The sequence below is a fragment of the Euprymna scolopes genome, chromosome 34, assembly GCF_053919585.1.
Source record: "Euprymna scolopes isolate OS-2025 chromosome 34, ASM5391958v1, whole genome shotgun sequence".
NCBI classification, from domain to species: Eukaryota; Metazoa; Mollusca; class Cephalopoda; order Sepiida; family Sepiolidae; genus Euprymna; species Euprymna scolopes.
The window spans coordinates 31207039-31225256 of record NC_136515.1 but is presented as its reverse complement, the minus strand read 5'-3'; the positions used below and the strand labels follow the sequence as shown (position 1 = coordinate 31225256).

The 18218-nt window shown below is 35.1% G+C and overlaps 1 protein-coding gene across 1 annotated transcript in view; it reads left to right on the top strand.

Moving 5' to 3' along the window:
* Positions 1–18218, top strand: part of LOC145259159 (WW domain-binding protein 4-like) — a gene marked incomplete in the record, with an annotated part of 109238 nt that overhangs the window by 31754 nt on the left and 59266 nt on the right. The window contains 1 exon segment of the mRNA XM_080116887.1: positions 13438–13510. Coding sequence (XP_079973013.1) covers positions 13438–13510 — 73 coding nt within the window.

Below are 18218 nucleotides of genomic sequence, written 5' to 3'. Positions count from 1 at the left end.
TGACAAAGTTCTCTCGGATTCTCTCTCCTCTGATCTCGAGCGCGTGGTTCAGTGGGGGAAGATGTGGCTGGTTACCTTTAATGCATCCAAAACCAAATTCCTATCCTTACATCATCAACGCTCTGATCCCCAGCTGGCATCAATTGTGATAGATGGCTCTCGTCTGGGTGAGGCCCCGTGTTTTGACAAGCTTCTGGGTTTGACCTTTACTCTTGATCTGAAATGGAACACGTACATCAAGTCTGTTGCCAAGGTCGCTGGAAAGATGGTGGGATCCTTCTACCGCTCCAGAAGATATCTCACTACTGATGCAATTCTCTATCTATATAAGAGCCACGTATGTTCAAGGATGGAGTACTGTTGCCACATCTGGGCAGAAGCTGCTAGAAAGGACTTATCCTGCCTTGACAGAGTTCAAAATAGACTTCGTAGCCTCTTTTCCTACAACTTTTTTCTCACAGAAGTGATGTTGCGAGTTTGTCTCTGCTTTATCATTATTTTCATGGCAGGTGCTCGACTGAGCTCTAATCAATGGTCCCCCTCGCCAAACTTTCACAAGAAACACCTGTCTTGCAGAAAACACTATCAATAAATACACCCACTCTTTATCTGTGCCTAAACCTAAACATAGATTCCATGAACAAAGCTTCTTTCTTAGAACTGCACACCTGTGGAACTCTGTTCCGTCTGCCTGCTTCCCTCCGGACTACAACTTGGATGTCTTCAAGTCCAATGTTAACAAATTCCTAATGAACCGCCCCTTAATTAAACACTTCATCAAATCTCCACACTAACGTAATGTACTTGCAATAACCCTTATCCCTGAGTGGCTTCAGGGCCTTGATAAGTGGTGATCACTGTGTAAAAAAAAAAAAAAAAAAAATCCGCTAAAAAAGACAAAAAGAAAAAAATATAAAGGGATGAACTCGTTGACCCACACATGGTGGGTGCTGACATCTATGCACATAAACTGAGGGAGTGGCGGCAGCAGGGGTGCGTACACAGCAATCCTGGACCTGCGTTGAGCCTACCTGCAGATACGCGTTGAGAAATCGCTGTGGCCATAATTCTGTATTCTGGTACGTTAAATGACATAATTCTGTCATAGAGTGTTAAATGCCATAGTTCTATCTTGTCGTGTGTGAATTCCATAATTCTATCTTATGGAATGTTAAATCCCATAATTCTATCTTATGACGTGTTAAATGCCATAATTTTGTCTTATTATGTGTTAAATACAATCATTCTGTTGTATGGAGTGTGAAATGCCATAATTCCATCTTACGGAGTGTGATATGCCATAATTCCATCTTACGGAGTGTGAAATGCCATGATTCCGTCTTACGGAGTGTGAAATGCCATGATTCCATCTCATAGTGTGCAATACACACTGACGATAAAAGCTTTGGATAATCACAGATTTCGAGGGGGTTCTTCTAAAATAATCATATTTTAAAAACTAAAGTACATCAAAATACCACTGCTTTGTTCAGAATGCCATAATTCGATCTTATGGAGTTTTAAATGCCATAGTTCTATCTTATGGTGTGCGAATTCCATTATTCTATCTGATGGAATGTTAAATCCCATAATTCTATCTTATGACATGTTAAATGCCATAATTCTGTCTTATGATTTGTTAAATGCCATCATTCTGTTGTATGGAATGTGAAATGCCATAATTCTATCTTATGGAGTGTGAAATGACATATTTCTATCTTATGGTGTCTTAAATGCCATAATTTTGTTAGCAATACACACGGACGATAAAAAGCTTTGGATAATCACAGACTAAAATCGTCATATTTTAAAAACTAAAGCACATCAAAATATCACTGCTTTGTTCAGAAACGAATATCCTTTCAAATGAATTAATGTTGTGGGGTACAAATCACCCTTATTTGAGATCTAAGTGGAATCAGCCAGTCCTATGAATACCACTAGTTTCAGAGACTAAATGGAGACATTCATACCATGTTTAACTGCATGCTACAAACATGCTCCTCTAATACCAATTTAGTGGCTCCTGTATTCTTTATGATAAATACATGTAGTGAAAATTGAGTGTCACTGCAGTCATGGAGGTGGGCTGCATGTGCGAACTCAAAACCTGAGCGATGGAAGACGAGGAGGTGACAAATCAGCAGGTTCGATTGTGCATTAATTTTCATAAATGAGATAATATAAGGCCGGGAGTTAAGATGTTTGAGAGAGTCAAGCTCTCGAGAACCAGATGGAACCTGGTTATAGCAGTGAGTGTCACTGAGAATCGAGTCTAGGTTTTTTTTCGATTAGAAGCTATTTCAACTTTAAATATGGAGCCAATGTGGCCGAGATGAAATGGGAAATTTTTAATGATTCGCGTCAAACCTGAAAAATTAAAAGTCACGTTGAAAATTGAAATCCTGTTGTGCTGACAAGGAAAAGGGGTGTCATTTTTAAGCGACGGATTTATTTTATGAAAGTACAGTTTGAGTCGGATTTTATTGTTTGAAAAAGTCATCACTGTTAAAAGAACTTAAAATGCGATTCGAATGACTTGTATGCACTAAATTCGCTTTTCAACAAGGAATTTAAGATGAAGTCCTGTTGTGTTAAAAAGAAAAGATGTCGCTTTTAAACGACTTTCATTTTTAATGAAAGTACAATTCGAGTCGGATTTTATTGCATTTGAAAAAAGTTGTCGCTGTTAAAAGAACTTAAAATGTGATTCGGACGACGTGTATGTATTTAAAAGTTATTTTTAAATGCGGAATTTTACATGAAATCGTGTTGTGCTGAAAAGGAGAAAAAGGAATCATTTCTGAATGATAGTTATTTTGATGAGAGTACAATTCAAGTCGATTTTGTTTTTGAAGAAAAAGTAGTCGCTGTTAAAAAGAATTACAATGCGATTTAGTCAACTTGCATGTAAAGTCGTTTTTAAATGAGAAATTTACAAATTTCTGTGTCTAGCCGTGTAGCCCCACTTTTGCTAAGTAGTATCTGTCTTTGTCAGAGAGTGTTGAGCGCTAGGTGTGTCTAGCGGAGTGTTGAGCGCTAGATGTGTCTAGCGGAGTGTTGAGCGCTAGGTGTGTCTAGCGGAGTGTTGAGCGCTAGGTGTGTCTAGCAGAGTGTTGAGCGCTAGGTGTGTCTAGCAGAGTGTTGAGCGCTAGGTGTGTCTAGCAGAGTGTTGAGCGCTAGGTGTGTCTAGCAAAGACGGATACTACTTCCCTACCCAGTTTATAATCATGAGATCAGGTGGGGGCGTATAGTGAAAATTGAGTGTGACTCCAGTCACGGAGGTGGGCTGCATGTGCGAACTCGAAACCTGAGCGATGGGAGACGAGAAAGCGACAAATCAGCAGGTTCGATTGCACATTAATTTGCATAAATGAGATGATATAAGGCCGGGAGTTAAGTTTTGAGAGTGTCGAGCCGTTGAGTTCTCAAGAACCAGATGGAACCTGGTTAGAGCGGAGAGTGTCGCTAAGAATCGAGTCCAGGTTTTTTTTTCGATTAAAATACATATTATATTTTATACACTTTATACTACTTGTGGTTTCTTTCATTTGTGAGCCCTAGCACAAGCCTACAACTGGCGACAAGGATGATTCAAGAACTGCCTGGATCAATCTACAACAATTGCTTACAACAACTGAATGATGAATATTCGGGCAAGGACTCCCTCTAAAAAAACAAAAAACAGCTATTTGAAAACAACATTTGACGAGCAAAAGGATTAAAAAAAAAAAAAAAAGAACACACGTGGATATTCGAAATAAATTTTTCCTACACTCTAGGGAAATTCGAAACTTCAAAAGTATTTATTTTTCAAAAGTTCGGTGAAGAACGGGAAAAACTACTTGTCTACATTGGGGAAAAAACATTTGAGCGTAAAAATCCACAAACACGGGATAAAGAACATTTCGAAAAAGGACAACAATTCTTGGTGAGAAAAGGATTTAACAAAGACGAGCATGCGCAAAAATGCACAAAAAGTATGAGTTGTGCGTGCCTGCGTCAGGGAGCGAACCTGGGACCTTTAGATTACAAAGAAAAACGTTTGTGAGCGATACTCGCACTACCGCATCAAAAATACCGACGGCTATAAAAAGTCAAGCCAAAACAAAGATTGCGAGTCGTTTCTTTTTTTTGGTTGGTCGACAGTTGAAAAAAACTTGCTTGTGAAGAGTGCAACATTTGCGAGAAGACAGAAGTCGAAAGAACTGATTCGTTCAACTTTGAAAAGAATTTCTGGCGTGTATATCGCTTAACACAAATTACTCAGCTTTCTCTTCCCTCGTGCTGCGACAATCGTTAAAAAACTTTATCTTGCTGCTAAAATAGCTACTAAAAGTGTAAACTACGAGTTGAGACAGAACTCCAGACAATTGCATTTAGAATTATTACTACTGAATTAGCAAGACCAAGTTTCAGTAAGTACAAAAAAAAAAAACTTTTTTCCATCTCTATAAATACAAGTAATGTTGAAAAAAAGAACTTTGTCATTTTTAAAAGCATGTCTTGCTAATACGTCTTATGGTTAAAAGGCAGGTACTCTTGCATAATTTGACCCGAATTCTCGTGAATTCCTGTCGGGCATGGATCGGGCAAGACCGGCAATTATCGGTGTCAGCCGAGCGTCGTAACAGACGCAGACTAATGAAAAAAACAAAACAAACCGGAAAAATACAAATGCAAATAATCAAAAATAACAACAAAAAACAATAAAAAACCTTGAAAAATGAAAATATGTTTATTTCATTTTAGTATTTAATTTTTTAATTTTGTTTTGCAAAATCTTTATCAACAGAAAGTTTGTTTTTTCTCTCCAAGAAAAGATTTTTTAACCGTATAATTGTTAGGTGTAAGTACAAGTTTTTTTGTTTTCTTTTTTGTAACCATATTTTTTTTTCTTGTTTTTTTTATGTTTATTTTCAAGACTTGGTGTTCAGTCAAGTTCTTTTGGTGGCACTGTCCATTTGTACATCTCTAGGAGAAACCATCCTTTACACACGATCTTTGTTTAAGTAAACATTTGTGTTTACAATTGTTGCACCTCATTTTTTGGGGAAAGCAATTTCTTCTCCTGACAATATGAGATTGTCTGCATCAATGTTTTCATTTCTTTTTCTAACATGCATAGATTTATTTTCTTGCCTGTCATTTTTCCTGTTTGGAGAGTTTGAAAATATATTTGTTTATCAGCTTTTCTTTCTTTTTTTTTGTTGTTGGGTTAGTTGCTTTCTTCTAATTCAAATGTTGTCTGCTTCCATTTTGATAGCACTTTTTCTTTGGCTAATCAAACTCCAAAAAATTCAATTAAAAAAAATAATAAATAAGTAACTAATCAGAAAATTAAAAGTTACCCCCACCCCCTTAATATCACCTTAAAAACTACTAAAAACAACAGAAAAAAAATTAAATAAATAAAATAAAAAGTCAAGTTAGCATTTCAACATTTGAACAACGCTCGGCTGACACCGATGATTGCTGGTCTCGCCCGATCCATGCTTGATAGGAATTCACGAGAATTTGGGTCAAATTATGCAAGAGTACCAAGAGGCATTAGCATTGGAAAAAGAAAAAATAACTCACGCAAATACAGCAAGTAAATGATAGTATATTTTATTTTATTGACTAAAGCGAGTATTCGGACAAAAAATAAACGTTGGATTTTAATCCAATTAAAATAAACTTTCAACAGTCAACAGGACTGCATGTCGAAGAAGAAAAAAAAATGATTTCGCTAACCACGACAAACAAAGTGTTAACAAGAAAAGGACATTTCTTTTTTGCACAAAAATCGAAAAGAGTAGCCAATATTAAATAAATGCTATAAACTCTCTTTAACAGATAAGTAACTAATTCTCTTTTAGGAAAAAAATGTGTAGGATCAACAAGGAATTGAACCGAGTACCTACACATTACGAAAATTGAAAAATGACAAATGAAATCTACTGCTTTCTGTATAAATGCAAACGCCAAATTATTTTCTCAAGAAAATTGCCACACGAGGAAATCTATATATATAAAAGCCAAAATGTATGTATGTATGTTCGCTTTTTGTGTATGTCCAAGAAAGGTTTTTTTCAGAGAAGCGCTCAGTCGGCTCACAACTTCTTAAAACTTTTTATATCATATATAAATCATATCTCCGAGTTAACAACGAAGCTCGCCTGTCTATTTAATTTGCTCAACTTCAAGAAGATAAATATTCAACAGTTTTCGCTCGCCACGTGTGGGTTGGACTTTTTCCTATAATAAAAGCGACACTAATTCTGGCGGTATTTTTCCAGTCGCCATCGCCGGAAATGTCTGAAAGTAATGTGGAAATATTTTCCTTATATCAGCAAATTGCTATTCAAATTGGACAAGAGGAGCTGGTCCCCCCCCCAACATCTTGGGAAAATAAAAATAAAAACCCCGCAGTCAAAGTTGACCTCATTAAGACATTAAAACGTGCACCTGCAAATTCTAAGTAATTAAATAAATTCAAACCTGTTTCCATTAGTATGTCACGGTGGCCCAATGGTTAACGTTGCATGTTTTTTTTTTTACACTTTAATTTCCAACTTTGCCTCAAGGGTTTGGGTTCAATCCTCATACTCACCTAGCAAAACTTTTTTTTATTTTACCCCCCCCCCCAAGCACAACTTCAAATGCTTAATATTCACATAAGGTTTGATAGCCACAAAAGAAGCTGATATAAGATGTTGTGCTCTAAATAAATTGGAATTAGAACCTGATTTGATGCTTCAGAAACTTGAAGATTGTCAGCGGTTCATGGCAATGAAGCAAGATTCCCGAAACATAGAGGAAGCAGATATCGGGCACATTAAAAAAATACGCTTAAAAATAAAGGACACCCGCCAGTAATTACCAACCAAGAGACAAAAAGAACTTTTCACAAAATTATTAGGATAAACAAAATTCTAGGACCTCTTGTAGCAAATGTGGAGGACCTCATGGTTACAATGCATGTCAGTACCAAAGGAAAATAACATGTGACCTATGTAAGCAAGCAGAGCACAAGGCCTCATATTGCAGAGCGAAAGTAACAAGAAAGAGCTACATAAAAACTGCAAAAATGGACCCTTCACCAACAGAGAACATAAGGAAATATGTTACAGTGAGAATCAGAAATAAAGAAGTGAAACTGCAGCTGTATTCAAGGTCGGATTTATCAATTATAAATTTTCACATGTGGAAGAGAATAAGAAACCTACGATGACGAAGACGAATAAAGTCACAAGATCGGTAACTGGTGAAAAAATAAATTTGGAGGGTGTGTCACTAAAAAGAACCGCAAAAAAGCTAAGTGTTCGTTCTAAGGAATGCAACAAACTTATTCGGGACCGATTGGATTCAGGAATGTGAATTATGGGACTTGCCAATGAGTGATTTTTGTCACAAAGTCGAAAACCTAACAGCTGAAGCCGACAAGCACAAAAAAGATCTTAAATCTTTCCTAAGTGTTTTCTCTGAAAAGCTTGAATGCTGCATAAAAATAAAGGCGAAATTCGAATTGCTGGATGAAGCAAAACCAATATTTAAAAAACCACAGAGCATACCATTCACTTTGAGGGGAAAAAATTGAAGAAGAATTGGAAAGACTAGTTAACACTGGGATTTTGACCCGTATTAACTATAGTAAGTGGGCAGCCCCCACTGTATACGTGAAAAAAAAAATCTAAAGAGATTAGGGTATGCGCAGACTTCTCAACCGGATTGAATGGGGCACTCAAGGGCCATCACTACCCACTACCAAGCCCAGACAAAATATTCGCTGTTAGCGGAAAACGTTTTTCCAAAATAGACTTAAGCGAGGCATACCTACAAATACCAGTAGAGGAAGATAGCTCGAAACTTTTGTGTATCTCAACGCACAAAGGACTTCATAAATTCAATAGATTAGCATTTGGTATAAAAGTAGCACCTGCAGTTTTCCAACAGGTAATCGATACTTTGCTATCTGGACGATATTCTTATGCGCAGTCAAAATGTTGAACAACATAGAGATCATGCATTTCAAGTATTTGACAGAATAAAAGAATACGGCTTCACATTGAAGGAAGCAAAATGCGATTTTTTTTTTTTTTTTTTTTTTTGAAACAAATTGAATACCTGGGTCATTTAATAGATAAGGACAGGAGGAAACCCGATCTGGAGAGGTCCACAGCTATAAAAGACATGCCAGAACCTCATAATGTAACTACATTGCAGAGTTTTTTTAGGGCTCATGAACTATTATCAAACGTTCATTAGGAACATGCATGAATTGCGTGCGCCATTGAATGTACTATTAAAAAAGGACAAAAAATGGGACTGGCCGTCTGAGTGCCAGGCAACGTTTAAGAAATTAAAAATGTATTAACGTCTGATTTATCCCTGACTCATTTCAATCCGAAACAAGAGATTATTGTCGTAACTGGCACAAGTTATGATGGAATCGAGGCGTGCATTCTACACAAGATGCTTGATAGGTCCACTAAGCCAATCACCCATGCGTCAAGAACTTTACTGCGTGCCGAGAAGAATTACTCCCAAATCGAAAAGGAAGCACTGGGGATTGTATTCGGTGTTACAAAATTCCACCGATTTTTACACAGTCCTAAATTTAAATTACAAACTGACCATAAGCCACTTATAACCATCTTTGGCTCTAAAAAAGGTCTGCCAACTTGCACAGCCAACAGACTTCAAAGATGGGGGACCATTCTACTGAATTACGATTTCAGTATGGAATTTCTTACATATGCAAAATTAATTCACGCAGATGGATTGTCGCGATTAATTCCAAAATCAAGGGAAGACACAGTAATAGCGTCACTACAAAGTGAAAAGGACTATACACAAATACTATGTAATACGATCAAGGAACTACCGGTCACTTTGGAAGATATAATAAGGGAAGTTGAAGAAGATAGTTTCATCAAAGAAACGAAACAAAAAATCGAATTGGATGAATCGGTGGCAGAAGCTTATTCTATGTGCAATGAGGTACTGTTGTACCGAGAAAGAGTAGTAATCCCAGCTACACTAAAAAAGAAAATTTTAAAGGATTTCCACATAGAGCACCCTGGGGCTACACGAATGAAGAACCTCATGAGGTCCTACGTTTACTGGAAGAGTATGGACACTGATATAGAAGGCACTGTAAAGTAATGTAAGGGATGCGCATTGACTGCAAAAGTGCTTCCAAGACAATTTAGCCCGTGGCCTAAAGCGGACCACCCATGGCAAAAAATACACGTAGATTACACAGGCCCACTGGATGGAAACTATTAGTTAATAGTGGTAGACAGTTTTTCAAAATGGTCTGAGGTATTTCGATGTAAAAGTCCAACGATGGATTTTACAATCCGTGCTCTTCACAAATTGTACGCTAGGTTTGGTGTGGTTGATTGTCTAGTGTCAGACAATGGCACACAATTCACTTCAGCAGATTTTAAAAGTTTCTGTAAGGATTTCCAGGTTAACTACATAACGACGCTAACCTATCATCTCCGATCGAACGGTCAGGCAGAGAGGTTTGTAGACACGCTGAAAAGAGCCCTTAAGAAGGCTAAAAGAACACCCTCAGAAAAGGCGCTACAAAAGTTTTTACAAATTTACCAAATTACGCCAAATAAAGCACTCCATCGAAGATGTCGCTGGCAGAGTTAATGTTTGTGAGGAAAATTAGGCCGGTCTTCAAGAAACTTTTGCCAAAACAGGTGAAACCGCCAAATACCATAGTTCCTAAAAAGAAGTACTTACCTGACGAAAATGTATTTTTGCAGGTACACAAAAATGATAGTATGATGTGGGAATTAGGAAAGGTCCAGAAAAGGATCAGGCAGATGGTCTACATTATCGAAGGTCTAAGATTTACTCACAAGAAGCATTTAAACCAAATTCGGAAATGTATCACAGATGACGAAAGACAACCTCCTGCTGAAAAAGAAGAGGTAATGGACCAGATGTATGACATGTTCGACTTGGTAATACCACAAGCAGCCGGACAATGCCGGTCCTCCAGAAAAAGGAAAATGACCAACCCGATAGCGATCAACCCCAGGAAAAAGAGTTATACGATCATCCCAGGAGAATGAAAAGCTTTGGACACAAGGTTGGTTTTTAATGTGAGAAAAATCCAGCTCCCAAAAAGGGGTAATCTGGATAGGAACAAACATAAAAATTGTCTGTCATTGATCTGTGATCTTGGCCCAAAGTCCAGGTAGAAAAATAAAAAAAAAAACGTCTTAAACTGGAAAGTTTAACAAAATAATGTGTCACTCAGACAAGAAAAGTAATTGAAAATAAAAATCAAATTTATCCAAAATTTGTGGACGATTTGTCAACTTTAGCAAAAAGTGTTTTTGATATTTAAATAAGTCGGCAAAAAATACTTAATAAGTTTTCCAAACGTCATATTTTCTGTTAGTGACGTCACTTGTTTTTAATGAAATTTATTTTTGTCTGTTTGTCATAATTTTTAAGTTTCACACCCCTCATTTATGTAAGTTTACATATTTAAAAATAATTTGATGTTTAAAATCGAAGGCATAACATTTTCAAAAGCCAATAATTATGACTCACTAATTGTAAATATGAGTGTCAAACGCCCTCTTAAAAAAAACTCCCTTAATCCTACCTCTAACCCTAGGTACGAGTGGCAAGCCTCCTCCTCCTCCTTCTAAAACCTTCTTTAGACCTAACAATAACGCTAAGTCCAAGTGACAAACTCCTCACCAAACAAAATTTCTCTGTAAGCTACATATAAGTGTCCAAAAAAAAAAAAGAAAAGAAAAGTGCACGATTTATCTCCTATAAAAAAATAAATTGGTCAACTGTCCTAAAATGCTAGAATGGTCTCAAAATGGTGAATTATTTTACATTGAATTTATGTGAAATCAACCTCCACTCTAAATTCTAAAGTTGTTTTTGTTTTGATTCTATCAGTCTTCAGGATGTTCACATATAATTTCCTTTAACTCTATCATTAACCCAAAGTTAGTCGCAACCTCCCTCTCACCCTCTCATAATTGCACAAAGACCCTCTTAATACCACATATAATCATCTTTAGAAAAAAAAAAAAAAAAGCGCACAGGATTTATCTTCTATGGAAAAAAAAAAATGGCTAACTGCCCTAAAATGCTAGAATGGCTCAAAATGGGGGATCATCTTACATTAAATTCTAAAATAATACTTGTTTATCTTTCATTAAAGTTTTTCAAGGTGATCACACGTAATTGCCTACGAAGGTAAAATCACATATTTTGTAGAGGTGGTCAGATGGGGTGGGGGTGGGGTTAACAGAGGGTATTAATCTACAATGATACCAAATACCAAAATAATACCAAAGAAATATTGCAGCATATACATTTTTAAACAGTCTTAGATTTCGATTTCAGTTATTTCTACATAAAATGCATTACAGTTCAGCTTTGAGTCCTATAACTTCTTTTCTTTTAATGAATACATGGCATTTATAAGGAATTGCAGAATATTGATGTGCATCTACTGCAGATTATTTGGAAACCATTAATTTATGGAGATTTTCAGTAGCATATTCTAATTCCTAGCACAAAAATAGACTTATATGGTAAATTTCATTGCTTAATGTTTGTTTTAACAAATTTTTAATGAAAGAGTAGTGTAAAAAAAAAATATGACAAAACGCGTATGGTCTTAAAGAGGGAAAAAATATCCAAATGTGTGAGGCACACAAATAGTCATAACTTCCTTAATTTCAATTGGATTTTTAAAATTTAAAAAGATTTTTTCTTAGCTCATCAAGCTCTTTCTATATATACCAATATTGAAATATTTTCAGCCATTTCAATTTTTCATGTGTATTGTTAATTCTATCTTATGGTGTGTTAAATGCCATGATTCTGTCTTATGGTGTGTTAAATGCTATGATTCTATCTTATGGTGTGTTAAATGCTATGATTCTATCTTATGGTGTGTTAAATGCCACGATTCTGTCTTATGGTGTGTTAAATGCCACGATTCTGTCTTATGGTGTGTTAAATGCCACGATTCTGTCTTATGGTCTGCTAAAAGACGTAATGTTTCTTATGCTCTTCTAAAAGACATCATGTTTTCTTATGGTCTGCTAACTGAGAATTCTAGTATGTCTTCAGCTAAATGCCATAATTTTGCTGTATGATCTTCTGAATGCCATAATTCTATTATATTGTCTGTTAAGTGTCAAAATCTTTCCATATTGTTTGCAAAATGCCATAATACTCTCTGGCAGTTTTCGAAATACCATAATTCTGTCCTATGGTCACCCTAATGCGATAATACTGTCTTATAGTTTGCTAAATGTCATAATTTTGTTATGTGGTTTGCTAAATGTCATAATCCTGTTATACTGTCTGTTCAATGCATACGAAAGATAGTGATACTTTTACACTTACACTCCATGATATGTCAGATCAATAGTTTGGCACCTGTTTCCACATCATTTCAGTCATATTATTTCTCTGGATGGAGGTGACTTAGTTGAAATTTGATACTTCCAGATCTTCATTTGTGAAACCCTTTGTGGGTCAGTTCATGACTTCTGTCAGCTACCATCAAAGAATGGAGCATAGTTTTGATCATGAGACATGTAGTATCTTAGGTTATTTTTTCAAAAGAGATTCTCATTCTTTCCCAGGCACCATTACTCAAGCAATTGATGTGTTTTTGTAGCACTCATTAGTCTGACAGTGTGTGAAATCAAGTAATGTGTTGCCTTCAAGTAGGTAATATCCTCTTTCCACCTGGATAATTAAAGAGAAAAGTAACATGTGGATAACCATGCCAACATGCCAATAAATAAAGCGGTATTACATGAAACCATTTTCAGATACAAGTGTACAAACGAAAAAAATTTTATTCAGTATGTCTGTTTGAGACAGCTCCCTTATCAAGACAAGGCCCATCACTCACTTAGTTTAGGGACAGGGGTAATAACTCAATAAGTTAACATTGGCATAGAATAAAATAAATGAAATATTACATCCTCTGTTTACAACAAAACAAGAATGCTACCTCTATAAACCGAAAGAGTATATTTGATGGCTAGAACAAAACAAAAATGTCATGTATATGCCATAATAATATGGCATAGAGAATTAAATTTGATAATTACAACAAAACAAAGATGCCTCAGTGTAAAAACCTTGAAGTTTAAACTTGGTTTGTTCACATAATTATCCATTAAGAAAGAAATTTTTGTAAAAACTATCATAAAAGACCTTTTTATGTTGAAATTAACTTTTCCTGTTATGTTTGGTAGTCATTTGTACATTTTAATGGAAGTTTCCTTTTCCGTCAAAATACAGTACTAAAAGATGTAAACAGTAAAGCAATTTCTGAATGTTTCTTATTAAATACATTTACAAATGTCCAATTCATGAATAAAAATACTGTAAGCTTTCTAAACATCAATTTAAAAAAATTTTATTTTTCAGGGCCGACTTCTGGAAATCTCAGCCAAGAAAATTTTGTGAATTCTGTAAATGTTGGTTAACAGAAAATAAACCAGTAAGTAAAGAATATATAATTATTACTATAATTATTTTTAATGTCGACACACTAGTGTTTCATCCTTTTGGGAATCATCAGTATAGGAAGTCACGATTACCACCAGTTGGAAGATTTGAACCCTGCTTGATCGTACTGTCAATTTTTTGTGCAGCTTTTTGTTTGCATTTGCCCATATCAAAACTGTAAGAAAAAAATTACATCTAAAAGATAACATTGTCAACTATCCAGATAACATCTGCAATAAAAAGGAGTAAATGTGTAGCCTTAATGTTTATAGCAACAATAAACATTTTTGATGACACTGTTAATTTACAGCTAGGTATAACAAATTAAGAAAACCATGAAGAGAAAAATGAACCTCTTACAGAAATAGGGATCATCTATTGTGAATGCTATCTTAGCCACTTAACTAACAAATTCAGCTGTAGTATGTTCATCATGTTCACCACTTCATGCAAATTTCAGAAAATTATGTTTTACAATGATAATAAAAGCATAAACACAGATTTATCACAAAGTTGAAGAAATTAATTAATTGTACAAAATCAGCCTTTACACACCATTGGGCTCATTAGTCAAGTGGTGAAAGTAACACACAACAGATGGTACCTTTTTCTAATACACAGGTTTGAATCCTATACAATTCTTAATTTTCTCTTTGTGTTTATTCCCAACTAATTCTAGATTAAATTAACAGTTTGCTTAAGAGTATTAGAAAGATATATAATATTTAGAAAGAATACACAGAAAAAATTTAAATCATTTTTATTGTTTATCAAACTGTCTTCAATTATGACTAAAGTTATTCATAATCTCATATAATTACAATTTGGCCAATTTTGGTTACCACTTATAAAGGCCTAAAGACCGCTTGAGAATAAGGGTTATGAGTGTATGGTAGACAACAGTGTATTACTGTACTCCATTTTAGGATGTATCTAGCTCTTATACATGTACAGAATTGCATTGGGAGCCGTAAAATGATGCAACCATTTTTCCGGCAACCTTGGAAACAGATTTGATGTAAATCTTCTATTTCAGGCCAGAAGTAAAGGTCTGACCTAGAAGTTTGTCAAAACAGGGAGCCTTTTTTAGGTGAGAGCAATTCATATCAATTGGAGCCAATTTATGGTAAAAAGATAAAAGCTTGGTTTTGGATGCATTAAAATTAATCAGACACTTTTTATTTCATTGCACCACATGCTCAGATCCTAGTCATTATTGGCCTTTGAAGTGTTGCCATAGATCATAGTGCCATCTGCATATATGTCAACAAATGAATTTAGAATGTGATTTGGGAAATCATTGATGAAAATAAGGAACAGAGTTAGGCCTAGGATGGATCCCTGAGGCACACCAGCATTGATACTTTGAACTTCAGACCTTTTCCCATTGATGACTACTTGTATAAACCTATCAGAGAGAAAAGATTTGATGGTTGAGAAGACATTTCCAGATATTCTATAGTTCTGAAATAGACAGTTATATCAAACCCTATCAAATGCCTTTGATATTTCAAGAGCTATTGCTCTTGAAACTCCCCTTGATAATCACTGATCTTATATGAAATTACAGTCATCAGCTGTTGATCTCACCGGATAGAAATCATATTGCTTGTCACTGAGTATATTTTTTTTTTTTTTTTTGCTGAGCTGTTTGACAATTTCTCTATTTAACACAGATTCAAGCAATTTATTCATGACACACATATGACTAATGAGTCTGTATTGAGATGCAGAAGACAGAGTGTCACTATTTTTAAATATTAGGCAAACTAATGAGGTTTTCCAACATGTTTCTCCTTTATGCATTGATTGAACAGCTTTTGCAAGAATAGATCTAGTTCTGGTTGCAGCTTTTTGAGTACTGTAACTGGAATATTGTCAGGACACTTGCAAGCATCAATATTCTTGATGAATGTGGCAATATCACAAACACATACCTGGATGTCACTCAGTTTCAGTCTTGGGAAGAAATTCAGGAGGTAGGATACCCTAATTGCATAGGGTTGAGTTTGTTGTAAAGTTTTTGGTAAAGAGTTTGTCTTTGTCACTTTAAGCTCATTGATGATGGTTGGGATAGAGGACATGCATCTACTTATGACCTTGTTTGTTATTCGCCAAAACTGATGATAACCGAGCCTCTGTTCTTCTACTTTAGACTTGATGGATTGAGCATACGACACTCACATTTTCTATCATTCTTTTGCAGTCATTGCTGGCAATTTTATAGTGATTTTAGTTTTAAATCATCTATTAAGCTTAAATCAATTGAAGTAGTGTTTTCTGTGTGCATTGGCACCAGCATATTCAGGAGTATACCAAGGCTGGCTGTTTAGTTTCTGTTAGAATTTTTTGGGAGGGTATGTAGTTGTCTATGCATTGTTTAGCATTCTTTATTAAAGAGTGAGGAGGACAAGTTTTTTTTCTTTCGTGTGTTCTTTACCAGTGATTGTACTGCTATCTACCTTACTTTTCCACATAGACCACTAAATATTAAACCTAATGTAGTTTCATATTTGGACATTAAAAATTACACCTCAAAAGCAAATTTTGTTAAAATCATCTCAGCATATTAAAAGTTAAAAAAAGTTTAATCCTAAGAAAAGTTTTAAAAAAAACCTAGAGATAATAAATGATAATTTAGATACCAAAGAAGTCACCAGCCAGAAATAAGAAAGTGAACATTAGCAAGTTGACGCCATGATTCAATGAAGAGAGTTGTTTTTATATTTATGAGTTACTAAGGAATATCTTTTCAGTGCCTAGTGCTACATACCTGCTAGAATCCACTGGAAACTACATTGATGATACAAGCATTATTTCTGTAATTCATTTTCTTGTGACCACATCCCATATCAAGAGATTTGATCGCAGTTGGCAGAAGCTGGTGGGACGCTGTGGATCTGGCTTCAGATTAAAAATGATGGTATATTTGACTGCCTCATGCATTGCAGGATGAGATATTCCTAAGTCAAAGTAAGTCATGATCTTTGCATCATGCAGTTTGTAGCAGGACACTAGATATCTTTACTGTTCTGATTGAATATATATAACAATTATCTCAAACAAAAGTAAAACAAAAATGTTTCATTTCAAACAAAAATGTTTCATTTCAAACAATAAATATATTTCATTTCAAACAAAAATGTTTCATTTCAAACAAAAAAATGTTTCATTTCAAACAATAAATATATTTCATTTCAAACAAAAATGTTTCATTCCGCCCAAAATTTCATAAAGTGTCCGCCATGATCTTTCCATAGTTCTGTTTTGTTGAGGTGAATTAGGGGCCGATTTTTCATGTTTAATATGATGGTTAATTAATAAAAGTTCAAAGTCTTTATTAGTGAATTCTGTACATTGTCAGAGCGGATACACTTTACTACACCATAGGGGGCCAAGTCAGCTACATATTTTTTACTTGCTAGCAAGGTATCAGATTTGTTCTTTAAGAAGTAGACTACAATTAAACCAATAAGATGCTTGTCGGGATAATCATTTTGTAGTAATCTCACTGAGCTCGCTTGAGATGAAGTAGGAAAAGAAGTTCATCAGTTAAAAAGAAATGTCTCAACAATTTGTGTTATTTTATTTAGCAGTTTCATCAACGCAAGAATGTAAGACAGCCTTCTTCATGGTTATGGTAAAAATAAACTAATATTTATTTGGTAAAGGTGAATCAAATTAATGCACTCCAGGCTGGAGAAATAGAAAAATATACTTTCTTTTATTCTTACTAGTAAATGTTTGTAAAAAAAACCCATTGAAACTAGGTTTTAGCATTGCTTTCCAGCCTTTTTCTTTCTTTCTATTATATTTAACTATTAGGTTGGTGCAAAAATAATGTTTTTTGACTAGAAGTTGAATGTCAACAAAACAACATTATTTTAGCATCAACCTAATAGTTGTCAAAGAGGAAGAATGATGAGATAGAAAGAAACTTTACAAGAAAAATGTTGCATTCACTTTTTTTACTTTATTTTGTTTGCTATGGTCTTGGGCAAAATCAGGTAGTATTGCTAGTAGTAAATTATAGGCTCAATTATTTGTATTAATGAATGTGTTTTTTTTTTTTTTTTTTAAACAAAGCCTGAAAGTCTCTTGAGGATAAGGGTTAATGGGTGTACAGTAGTCATCAGTACAACAGTGTAGTAATCATTAGTTGTGGGAATTTGGTATAATTTGATTATTTAAAGACACAGTTCAGCAAAAACTTATTTACATTGGACTTGAATATGACCATATTGTAGTCAGCAGGAAAATAGGCCAGCAGAACGGAGTTCCACAGGCAAGTAGTTCAAGGAAAGAAGCTTTGTTCATGGAGTCCATGTTTAGATTTAAGCACAGATAGAGAGTGGGGGAAATTGTTGATAGTGGTTGTAGCTAGACGAGTGTTTTTTTATGAAAGTTTGGCAAAGGGGTACTATAGATTGGGGTTCAGTCGAGCATTCACCATGAAAATAATGATAGAGCTAAGGCAGGTTAGTAACATCTCTTCTGCGGGGAAGAGAAAAGGGTATCATCTAGGTTTTGAAGTTTGTGAAGGCATGGCTATTAGATTTAAGGTTTTATTTGATACGTGAGAGAAAATAGATGTTTATTTAATTTGTGACTGCTACACCTCCAACCTTCTTCAGAGTTTGCAATGATTGATTCTTGATCTCCACTTGACATGATTGTTGGCTTGGTCTTGAGGAAGGCCG